The sequence below is a fragment of the Acanthochromis polyacanthus genome, chromosome 6 (assembly GCF_021347895.1).
Source record: "Acanthochromis polyacanthus isolate Apoly-LR-REF ecotype Palm Island chromosome 6, KAUST_Apoly_ChrSc, whole genome shotgun sequence".
Classification (NCBI taxonomy): Eukaryota; Metazoa; Chordata; class Actinopteri; family Pomacentridae; genus Acanthochromis; species Acanthochromis polyacanthus.
In genome coordinates, this window is record NC_067118.1 from 20,893,646 (window position 1) to 20,906,627 (window position 12,982).

The 12,982-nt window shown below is 39.4% G+C and overlaps 1 protein-coding gene across 7 annotated transcripts in view; it reads left to right on the forward strand.

Annotated features, from left to right (window-relative positions):
* Nucleotides 1–12,982, forward strand: part of LOC110950917 (LHFPL tetraspan subfamily member 4 protein-like) — a 54,660-nt gene that overhangs the window by 20,895 nt on the left and 20,783 nt on the right. For 5 of the 7 annotated variants that reach the window (XM_051949279.1, XM_051949280.1, XM_051949281.1 and 2 more), the window contains exon 2: nt 7,886–8,122. In XM_051949279.1, coding sequence (XP_051805239.1) covers nt 7,886–8,122 — 237 coding nt within the window. Of the gene's footprint in view, nt 1–7,885; nt 8,123–11,514; nt 11,572–11,908; nt 11,926–12,982 lie in introns of all 7 variants that reach the window. The other 2 variants (XM_051949282.1, XM_022193773.2) reach the window with 2 other exon arrangements.

Sequence of the window (12,982 nt, forward strand, 5' to 3'; positions counted from 1 at the left end):
ATCTTTGGCTGTTTGTCAAGACTGAAAAAAAAGAATCTGTGTAGACATGTTGATAAGACAGTCTCACAAAATCATTACGTAACAGGTTTATAAATATCTCTAAGGTGCTATAAATAAATCGGTTCAGAGTGATTTTAACTAGTTGAATCACAAACGTGTCCAGGCAGTGTACTTCCAGATGTTATCTTTGATTTGATTGGCTTTGATGCCTCCTAACAGCTGACAGGTTGTGAAAGCTGCGCTAAGAAGAAATGACAGGAAGTGATGAACTGAGATTAAAAAAAAAAAAAAAACAATGACAGAAGAGTGAAGCAGCCGTAACCTTCCTGCTCTCCCTCTTCATACGACCCTTTTATTTTTCCTTTTCATTGTTCTGCTCTGTCCGTCTCTCCTCGCTCCCTCCCATCCTCCTTCCATGTTCGATCCCTCCGCCTTTGAAGTTCCTCCCCTCCAAGTTCAGAATGCAGTGTCTTGAGAGAGCGGAGGGGAGGAAGGAAGAGGAAAAACCCCAACAACTTCAAAGGGCTTTTCCTGGGTTGTGAGAAGGTGGGAGCTATTTTTAGCCCACTTAAATGCCTGAGTTGAAGATGGAGAGGAAAGGCAGATGGAGGAGAATGCCCTGAGAGACCCTGTCACACGGTCATCACTGTCATACTGCCATACGGCTCACAAAGACTTTCTCTCCAAAACACTACACATCATTTTTGGAATTAAAGTGTTGCTGGGCTTTATTGCAGTTATTCAGTGATCTTAGATAGAAATTATTTTTGTTGCAGAGCTCTACTATGCCATGGTATATTGCTGCTGATCTACAAATCTGCATCAAAATAAGACTTAGACTTTTTCACCTTGACTCAGTCCATCTCCTGGAGGCAAACAATTAATAAAACTGTACCCAGAACACCCCACATACAGGCTATGGTAGAAGACAGCTGGCGGTGCACACAGCAGCCTCTTTATCAATAACTGTTGATATATGACAGGTGTGTGGTCAAAATTACTTGGAAAAAAAGTGAAATACAGAATCCTAATGTTAGATTTACCCAAGTTGAAACCAAATGATTCATCGTCATGGCCTGTTTTTGCTGAGCGGAGCAGTTTAAGCGTCAGTATTGCAGTCTGTCTGGTTCATTTAATTATGCGAGGTCAAAATCATGACCACGAATAATATTGTATTAATTGGGCAGCCAAGCAACTGACACTGCATGTCTTTTTTGTTTGTTGTGCACATGTGGATTCTGAATGTCAAAAAAATACAACTCTGTTTATCCAAGAACCCTTAAAGTAGAGTAAATTCTGTTGCATCAAACAGACTTCTCTTGTAGGTTAGTCATGGAAAACAGTGCAAGTTCTCTTTTGCTGTCACAAAAAAAATAAAATAAAATAAAAATAAAAGTAAAAAATGTGGTATTCTGTGTTGTAAGTTAATTTGAGTTACTACACATTGTACCTCCTGTGATGTGAATGGTATACATGTGTGCATCACAATGTTGCCGCTGAAATGACATATTGAACAGATCTAGTTGAATTTATTATTTTTTAAAATTGATGACGATTGGGGAAATACCTATAGAGACTGAAAATCATGCACTTAAGTTGGGTGCCACAAATAATCTTCAACTTCATTAATAATAAAGAATCTGTAGCTTTTAGGAGAGCTTCTTTCATTAGTGAAGTGCACCGTTGTCAGCTTCCGAGTTTAAAACTGAGAGAACTGAAAGAATGTGAGAGCCCCAGAAAACATGACGTATTTAACAGCTAGCAGCTATTAGTGGATGGATCTCACCTTGAGTTATACATAAAATCCAGAACTACCTGACACTGGAAAACATCTGGCTTAAAGAAGATATTGTCCAGTAAAGAAAAAAAAGGTAGCTTATTATGATCCATAGTTACTTTTCATGATGAAATAGGCTTGTCTCTCTGTGGTGATAGCTCTGCAGTAGGTATGACAGGAGCAAAGGAGAAAGTGAGGTAACATACGGTAGTTCAAGAGCCAGAATGTTTGTGTAGGGAGGAGGACAATTGGAATAACAAAAACAGAACTTTTTGTTGTTATGTTGTAAACATGATGATGAAGATAACATTTCAGTCTACTCCAATCTTTACTTAAACCTAGCTAAATTGGAATTATGCCCAATACTGATCATTGAGAGGTGGAAAATACAAGCCCTACGGTTTGTTTTCAGACATCAGGGATGAGCGACCCAGGGCCAGACAAGTAGTTTATGAGCAGTCCTCATAAGCAGATCAAATCACTAACGCTGCCAGCACTGTGTTTCCCAACTGTCACTTGTAAATTGCAGATGAATTAGCAAATTTTTAAGTGTTATGTAATGCAGAGCATGCCTCAAAATTAATACGGGAAAACATGATCCCATGAGTGCATGAAATGGGCTCTAGATGAGAGGACATATTGGCCTAACACCCCATGCATGTATCCTCGAATACAAATTTGGAAAGCTCTGTGTAAAGTAAAATTACCGTTCTCTCTGTGGTGATAGATCTTTTTTACACATTAAAAACAGTCGTTGCTGAGATCTGAATGTGGCAGTAATGCTAAAAGCTACCGGGGGAGGGGGTTGGGGATCAATTTACAGATCCCCAACAGTAAATTGTGATGGGTGTTCACTATCTGAGAACTCAGCAATGGCTTTGACTACAGTGCGTAATTACCAAACATAGTCTGAGGCTACAATAACAAAACCCAAGTTTTAATTAATGATCGTTCATCACAAAATAAGATTTCACTTCATCACAAAGTGTGATTTGATTCAAAATTCAGTGACAAGAATTGCTGATAGCACAAACAATACTGTCTATGTATGTGTCTGTTTATTAGCCTAGCCGCGCTAGACCCCATGGTTCTGAAGGCACAAGGGTCTAGGCACGCTCGATAGGGAGGGAGGTGGGCTAAAAGGTTGTCTATCAAATCTCTCTGCAGCAATTGGGTAGGTATACAACCAATCAATGCAACGAATAGGCTAAAGTAGTTCCGAGAGCACCGGCGGATTGTGGCTAAGTCCCATTAGCTTCCCAACCAGCGGAGCCGCGGAGCCAACTGGTATATTAAGGATTTGCCATATCCCGTCGGCATAAGTCCAAATACGTCTTTCTTCTCAATGAAACACTTCAGTGCCATCCTTTGTTTATCTTTCAAGTTGAATTTTAGCTTCAAATCTTTAAGGGCTGTGGCCAAAGCCGAGTCGAAAGATAACTGTTTATTGTGTGCCGGTTGTTTCTGTCAGAATCGTCGCGCCTCTGTCGTCACTTCGTTACGCCCGCCTTCTGACTCTACACTTCATGGTGATTCATCCGGCCAGTTTTAGGAGCATTCAGCCTCGAGCCTTATGGAGGGTAACTAGACCCACCCTGGCAGAGAATTAAATTCGTTGCCGTGGGTTATCTAGCGCGGCTAGGCTATCTGTTTATTGCATTTCTTAACAAATGTACATCTGGTTCTATTCATATTCGGCAGGTGTATAGCTGGAGACCCAAGGAAATGCTCTGTTGAGTTTTAAGTATATCTGAAAAGCAGTGGCCATTTTTAGGGTCCTACTGTGGTCCTCCTTTTGGCTTTGCCTGTGGGTGGAGCCGTAGTAGCTTTATTGCCAGGCAACATCCCCATCAAACAAAATAATGTGGAATATGTAGAATGTTTTCATCAATCAAAGACGTCAGATTTTAACCACTAACAGTGGGCACTGTACTTGTATATTTAGTGAACATAATTGCTCCACCACACATATTCACATAAGTAAGGCTACTACTTACTACAACTACAAAAAATGACTGTTTAATCTGCTTAATTAGTTGTTGTTAATGTATTGTACCCATCAGGAATCTATGAGTAGTTTTGCTGTCATGTTTTTGAAAAGCCAGCATTCAATGCCTTTGGACAAGTTTCCTGCCAGATGGGGAAACATTCATCAAAAATCCATAAACCACATTACCTGACACTCATTACTCAGTTAATGATTTTATCACCTTTCATCTGTGTTAATATCTTGCATAAAGGCTATAAAAGAAGCTAATAACATGGTGATTTCCCACGATGATTACTTCCTTTGCTCTTCTATTCTCTCATTACTTACTGTATTATCATCATTATATTCTCTCTCATTACATTCTCTCATTACGCGTGCAATCATTTTGTCAGTGGAGCGGTCACAGTTTCAAATGCTGTACGTCTCAGCTTAAAATAACACTCCTTGTGTTTGCATGTTTACACAGAGAGGTGGGGACTAATCTCATATCCTCCCTCATCTGTTCGCCACCCACCATTTTCTCATGATGGATGGCCAGTATGTGGTAAACAGGGTCATCCAGACGGGAATCACTAATGTGATGAGGTTCAACAGTATGACTAATAGATATCACTTTAATTCATTTACATCCTTCACCGACAGGCCCCACAAGCACGACATTTTCTGGGAGTTTTCCAGCATAGTTGAAGGTCAGTCACATTTTTAAGTCCAATGAAACTGCTTTTTGAAAAAAAACGGAATCACAATTTTATTACTTGGTACAGTCATGTTGTATCTGCTTGTGACTTAGTGGTAGTGGTGCCCAAAAAGAGCAAACAAATATTTTCTTTTCTGGTATTTCGGTGAGTTTGATAGACATTGACTTTCACTGGTACGTTTCCTTGCCACTGTCGCCTTGGGGCTTGCTCTGGGGGTCAGGCATATGGGTTCTGTGAAGCGTTTTGAGACAATTTGGCTGTAATTGGTGCTATATAAATAACATTGAATTGAACTGAATTGCTGCATCTAGGAATTAGGTTGATGCTCACACACAGTTTTCACCTTCTCTTCTTTACCAGACAGCCAGCCAACACAAATGATTACTGCATGACAACATTGAGTTTACTTTTACCGGTCTGCATCATGAGTGACTTACTGTAGTGCTCGCTGCTCTTCAGCACTACAAGTGCATACCCAAACTCAATAAGCTCACAAGTTCTGGAACACGCTGCCCTCAACAACTCCTGTACAAACAAAGCTGCAAATTGTATGTTAAAGAATACTGAGAAACCGTGTGGGGCTTCGGGACATATTAGATTTGTTGTTTGTTTCTTCAAGTTGAAATCATCCATTATCTATACACCACTTTATCCTCATTAGGGTTGCAGGGGGCTGGAGTCTATCCCAGCTGACTTAGGGTGAAGGTAGGGGACACCATGGACGGGTCATCAGTCTAACACAGGGCTAGTCATAGAGACAAACAATCACACTCACATTCACACCTACAGACATGCAGAAAGACCCCAGGCCCCGGCTGGGACATGAACCGGGGATCTTCTAGCTGCGAGGTGACCGGGCTAACCACCGATCCACTGTGCAGCCCAAGTTGAAACCGGTTTTATCTATAAATGTCTGGCAACATGCCAGCTGTCCTTAACTTGTAAAATCAATGAACCGACAGAGGATTCTCTATATTGTGTCTCAGTATGCCTGTAGGCTCAGCTGTCAATCTATTGATATGTTGATCAGCAAAATGCATTGAAAGCCCAATGATCTGTGTGTTATTGTACAGCTCATTCCACACAGCAGCTGCTGCGTTTGAATGCTTCCCAACATCCTTCAGCACGCATGAAGCAAACTTAAAACAATCACAGTTACACACCAATTGAGCTCCAGATGTTGAATCTTTCGAACATTTATTGGACTAAAGCGCAATAATCACCAACTCAGCCAAATCCGTCGGACTTTTCATTTGTATCACAAGTGATGTTGCCCGTGGAAAAGACATGTCTGCTCTGGAATGAAGATTTGGTGTGACGTCTGCCATGTATGTTCGCCATCTCCCATGGAGCTCATTGCTTTACTTACAGCCCCTCAGGCACAAGCTGACTGCTATTTAAGCAGTGCTGGTGAGCAAGGAATATGGTACAATCAGCTCCCCAGTGATGCCCACTTTAATGAATGAGCAGAGGTGTAAAGTATAGATTACCATTTTGGTTGTAGTGTTAAGATTGCATGCATGCACTTCCCCTGAGGGCTTTGAAATGTGTGTGTGTGTTGCATACACTCTCTTTTGTTTCTGATCTGTTTGCTTTAAATTCCTACCCTCTCTCAATTGTCTCAACGTGAATAATGTGTTCGGGCCAAGTACTCCATCTTTCTACTGTATCACCACTAACCACTCTACACACACAGTTGAAAGTCTGCTCACATCAGCAGTGTTTAGTTCAGTGACTCTATTCAGCCTCATACTGCGGTTATAAAACTGCAGATATGGTCGCTATAAGTGTGAAGTTGAATTATTTAAGTACTATTTTGCAATTCATTAAAAAAAATTAAAACTGCAGATTTAAGATTATTTTTAAGTAGTTAGCTAGCTTGCCAATTTTGCCAATATTTTAAGTAGAAAGTAGCTGAACGTAATATATGTTTCTGCATAGGCTCACATACTAATTTGCATATCTCTAATGGAACAACCCAACTAATTAAAAAATGAATTAAAAATTCCAAAATGTCAAATATAACTGTTTATAAATGGACACACAATGGGGATCCATGAGCAGTCACTTCTGCTTGCATTTTATGGCTGATTGGTGGACTGAACCAAAAGCACATTCACTGATAAAAATAACGTATTCCCTTACTGAAAGTCCATAAAGTGTTTTTGACTCCACCAAGGAATTCGGTGGAGTCATGTGTCTCGTTGTCTTTTTTTTGTTGTTTGCTACATTACTCAAAAACAGACAAACGGAATTGGAGGAAATTTTCAGGGACGCTCAAAAATGACACAAGGACCAATTGATTAGATTTTGGCAGTGATGTGGCTTTTAGTCTGGATCCATAACAGCACAGTGACGACAAGTGAACAATATATCAGCTGCCTGCTGACAATCCCATGATTGCAATCCTGCTACAAATCCACCACTGTGGACTTATCGAGACTTATCCGAATCAAACAACGACTGAGCAGCCTTGGCAGAGTACTGCGCTCTCTGAGTGCTTTTCTTGTTTGTTTGTTTTGTAATGAAAAGCTAAAAAAATCCCTAAAGTCACATAAAAAGTCACCAGAAGAACAAAGACTGTAGGTAGCTACAGAAGATGAAAGATGATGAAGATGACAGAAGCTACAGATAACGTTATCACACCTGCTGAACTGTTTCCCCTGAGACATAAAGGGGCATCAATGAACACAACACCAGACCTGTTGGTATCTCTGAACAAATCAGTAATTTTCATCAAAATATCATATCAGCTCATCCCAAAATATTGAATCAATTGATATCCCAGTTTGCTCACAGGTAGGCAGTTGTTTTACAAAATGGCATCTTAACATACTAGTGCAGTGCCACTGTCAGAATGTGACATTATCACCTGACACTGTACATTTGCCTTTGATGATTGCCTAGCAACAGGGGAACCACCCACGCTCAGCCCCTGTTCATCCGATCTGCTTTGAGCTGGACTTCCTTATGTCCCCAGCAATACACCCACCAAGCTGGAAGAAAATTTGCTGTATGAACAGAAATTTGTATAAAAAAGTATATATGTGAAGAACATAGAGAGGTTCCTGGACAGAGAGAAATATAGTTTTTAATAAATCAATCTTTAAATAGATGACCTAATGCTGTTACAATGTGGTGTAATTAGCATGTCTCTGAGGTCAGTTTTCACCTTAAAATGCTTATTCTTGTTCAAATAGTTGCCTTGTATTTCTGGACAGAGAGATAACAAGAGTTTCCATCTAGTCCATCGTTGGGCCACACTCACTAATTTCCTCACGAAAAGCATTTTCAATGAAGCAAAGTCCAATGCGGTCTAAAGCATTTATTAAAGAACACAAACTCTACCTTTATCCCCACCTTTATGGTTGCATGGCTTTAACTCTGCCAACCTGTCCCCTTCCCTCTGTCTTCCTGCAGGAGTGTGCCTGGTGCTGGGTTGCATGATCTTCCCTGATGGATGGGACGCCGAGGTGATCCGGGACATGTGCGGGGAGCAGACGGGGAAATACTCCCTGGGTGATTGCTCTGTACGCTGGGCCTACATGCTGGCCATCATGGGCATCTTGGACGCCCTCATCCTCTCCTTCCTGGCCTTCGTCCTGGGCAACCGGCAGACAGACTTCTATCTTGATGATCTGCAGACAGACAACAAAGGTAAGTAAAGGACTGATGTAAAAAAAAAAAAAATGATGACAAGGTTATATTCCCACAACCATTAAATTTTTATTGATATCTATATTTATAAGATTAATTCAGGTATTTTCTGATGTTTATGTTTGATTTGCTCCGATATTTCTTGTTTCATGAATGCTGATTTTAAGCTGAGCTGTTTTTTTTCTATGTTTAGTACCATCTGGTATGGAACACAGAGGACTAGCAGCCACATTAGAGTAGAGTTGGAACAAACAAAAGCAAAGAATGAACAGTATCACGGTTGGTCTGTATAATACAATGTACAAAACTTTGACCAAGAAATCAAAACTGATTCAGTTTCTGTAATTGACCACTCAGCTACTATTGCTACACCTACAGATCACAAACAGCAAGCCAGATAAATGACACCAACACCATTACTTTCCTATATATGTAGCCCTGCGACAGACTGGTGACCTGTCCAGGGTGTCCCCTGCCTTCACCCGAGTCAGCTGAGACTCGGGTGAAGGCAGCACCGGAAGCCAGCACCCCCCACGACCCTAGTGAGGATAAAGCGGTGTATAGAGAATGGATGGATGGACCATTACTTTCCTGAAATTTCCCCTCATAGTAACTTTTTTTATATTTTCCGTTCTTTTCAAGCAAGAATCCTGTAAAAACAGACTTAAATATGCACTCAATGGCTATAAACATGATGACTCTGAAAGCTTAAGTCAAATCCTGACAAAACGTCTGTATCCTCAGCTGTTGACAAGCCATAAAAAAAGACATGAAAATAAGGAGCAGCTTTGTTCATGTCCTTCTAACACTGTCATGGTTGAATTATTTTCTTCATAACCTAACCTCAAATTGGAAGAGTTCGCCTATCAGATTCTGATCGGCTTTTGCAATAACACCATGTTTATTGAGCTGGCAGGGGTCTGGTTGTCTATGCTCAGGGTAAAATCCTATAGAACGTGAAAACACTGTTGAATCCTTTTCAATATTGAAATGCAAAAGACACCACCCTCCAAAAACTCGTCCTGTAACCTCGTGTACAGTGCTTCATCATGCAGAGAAATTCAGAGCTGGTTAAACTTGCTAAGCTATGATGGGAGTGTTCATTTAGAGAAGAGGTTTACTCAAAAGAGAATGAGATTTTGCACCACTAGCTGAATTTATTGAATTCTAAATGATCATGTAAACGTTTAAACCAATGTTTAAACAACCAAGAAATAACTCTAAAAGAAAACAGGTTTAATGGTAACTCCAGGCTTTTAAAGGTAGACTAGCCAAACGAGTCTTCCTCCAACTCTCATTTTTAGGCATTACCAGTGAGGCTGTTAACATGAACAAGATTTGCCTGCTAGAAAAATGAACACACTCCAACCTGACCTCAGTATCTCCAGCCAAATTGCTTTCAGTGCTGAATTCAAGAGTGGGAGAGAGTCCTCCAGAGGGTTTCTGACAGTTTGCATGATGTTGCATCAGGACGGTTGAATCGCATTGTTTCAGCTGTATGAAAAGAGAGGAAGAGGAGGAGAGGAGGAGAGGGAAGAAGGCGGCGGTGGAGGAGCGAGAGTAAAAGACACAATGCAAAACAATAAAAAGTCTCCTTATATAAGGATTTTGTGTTTGATCTGACTCCATAAACCCAATGTGCAACAGCACAACGAAAATGAAACGGAGCGAAGGTGAAAGAGATGCAGAGAGAAAACGATCTGTGACATAAGACATAGCAGACTGAGAGCGTGAGAGATATACAGACAGATAGAGAGCAAGATAGAGTAAAGGAGAGAGGAAGACACAGAGATAAAGAGAGAGAATAGTGACATAAGATGTCTCGGTTCTCCGACGGTCTATCTCCACGATGGTTTCCATGGTAACTGGAGATATTCCAGAGCGTGGGCGTGTCTTTCTGTTCTTATCTGATTAACCTCACTGACAGTCTCGGTGATTTTACACATTTAACACATCAAATGCTTCATCAGCTGAGTGAAGCTTCCTTCTTGACTCATGTTTCTTTTATAAAAACAACAACAGCAACTAAACATGTCCCTTTATCTTGAACTGTGGACAGTCCATGTAACTCTTTGTTGTCCCTTAAATTGTCAGAAAAGGTAACTGTGAATGATTGAAGCCTGCAGTGCAGTAAGAAAGATATCAAGGTTTATATTTACAGTAGAGGTGAGTTCACCCCTGTCCAAAATCACCATATCAATAAATGAAGTAATTCTTAATTGACAAGCAGAATATTCCTTCTGATGAACATTTAGGAATGAATACCTTATAAAAATGTTAAAAAAACTACAAGTCCTAAAGTAGAAACTAAAAAGAAAAAAATCGAAAGTGAATGCATTTGACTGATCATTGACACAAGTCAGGAAATTTGTGATCCTTGAAACAAAACTGAATTAAGCTGTTTTTTCACATTAGCCTAACTACATAAACATGGCTGCAAAATGAGCTGTAAATGCCACAAGTTTTACAGGTTTGGACTGATGAGCCATGTCAATCTGCATGTCTGCATAATGGCTCCAAATGGAACAGAATTACCAGAATAACAATAAAAGTCCGACTGTGGGAGTTCAGAAAGGCGGAAAAGGATACAGGAAAATCAGTGGCCAATTCAAATTCAGAGTACACATAGTTACAACAGTCATCTAAAGAACAGAAGTAGTCAAAGTACCACTTATCAGAACCACAGAAGCACAACCTTACTAAGATGGCGCCACTGATGCACTTTTTCCACAATCGATTGAACAGACACACTTCAAACATGGCATCCAAGTAAAAGAAACCCAGCTTTATACTGACACTAACGCTGACTTGCTGGATTAATCTTGGACAAAATGCAAGAAAAAAAATCTTGATGGGAGACACTCTTTGGTTAGAGACCAACATAAATTTGTTTGGCGCTGAAGGGGTCCAACATGTTTAGTAGGAACCTGACCAGGACTACCACAGTGAATGCATAGTCAAGACAGTGAAGCACAGAGGTGGAAGTCTGATGATGTGGGGCTGCATGAGTGAAAATAGTGCTGGGGAGATGGCATTTAAAGATGCACCATGGCTGCCTGTGGATATACCATAACACTAATATGTCTTTTTCCGTTTTGTGAATTGTCACAACCATATTTTGCATTTCTTCTGGCTGATGTTTTCCATGTGGAGCCATGATGGAGACATGCAGACAAACACAAAACAGGTTTATGATTTGACTGATTCAAATTCATTCAATAAGTTTAACTTAACGAAGGAGGCTTAGTTATTTTAAAATAAGACTTGAAGAGTTTATCCAACTTACAACATTTACTTCTCTTAATTAATCTAAAGCAACTCAGATCTGTGTGGGGCTATACATTAAGTTCACTAGATTTTTATTTTGTGATTTTATCATTTCTTGTCTCAAGCGTCATCTTTCATTACCAAAAAGCCTCAGCTGGATAAACATCTTAAAGATAAAACAAGTAAGTCCACTTAATTAATTTAACTTAGGAGATTAAGCTGAATCAACCAAATCAAAAACACATTCTAAACATGCTTTTATTGGATTTTTTATATGTATTTGTTTACATTTTATACTTTAAAGTATGACCTATCTTGCTGCACTGCAACTTTAAGTGAAAAGAAATGTAGATGACAACAAACCATGGACACGTATCTTGTAATTCGCATCACTAAGTCATTGCCTAAATGCTTAACTTACTCTTACATAAGCATATTCCTGTTGTACACAAATATGCACTTTTTCTGGTGTTGTCTCGCTGTGTATGTGCCAACACTTGTTCTTTTCTGTCCTTGCAGATTTTGCTGTGTCAAGGGTAAGTTGACTTTTGCTGTATGCATTATGTTTGAAGAATTATGTTTAAAGAATACATTAATATCTGTCTGTAGAAAGCACAGCGACCGGTGATATTAGCTGACAGTGCTCATGAAGGTCTCTTCTTTTCTTGCCAGTATTTATTAACAATCTCACTGACTGTGAGCCTCAACATTTTTATTGCTGAAGAACAGTTTTACTGACATTTATTTCCACCACACCTCTATCATATCATGCACTGGATATCACATCTGACATATGGTAATTGTTAATTGAAAGTGCAATAACAGCCTTGTAGTCGAAACAAGTTGGCTGCTTTGTGTTGCTGTGCAGATTTGCAGATAAACAGTGAATTTAAACTAAATTAAACATTAAAATTAACTTACACATTTATAGAGACAAAGAAGAACTCAATTACATGACATCATCTATTTATTAGCTTTTAATATACCTGTTAGTTAGTAGCTATGTATATATATGTTGGAATTGCTTGAGATGTCGTCACCAGTCTCAGTAGCAGTTTAGCTGAATAATTTATAGTATTGTTAATCCAGTGATTTGTATTTGCTAAAATGTGATAGGGAATGAATTAATGTAAATATCAACTTGTTTGATGTGGTGACATCTTTTTAAAAAAAAAAAAAATGCTACCATTCAAAAGTTTGGGATAATCCAGGCAATTTCATGTTTTCCGTGCTAACTCACTTTTATTCATGTGCTAACATGATTGCACAAGAGTTTTCTAATCATCGAGTAGTCTTTCAACGCCATTAGCTAACACAATGAAGCATTAAAGCACAGGAGTGATGGTTGCTGGAAATGTTCCTCTTTACCCCTATGTAGATATTCCATTAAAAATCAGTCATTTCCAGCTGGAATAGTCATTTATCACATTAAAAATGTCTAGACTGTACTTCTGATTAATTTAATGTTATCTTCATTGAAAAAAAATGCTTTTCGTTCACAGATAAGGATATTTCTAAGTGACCCCAAACTTCTCAACAGTAAATGTGCTGTGAAAAAAGCAGGAAACAAACAACCTCAGTCCAGTCTTCGGT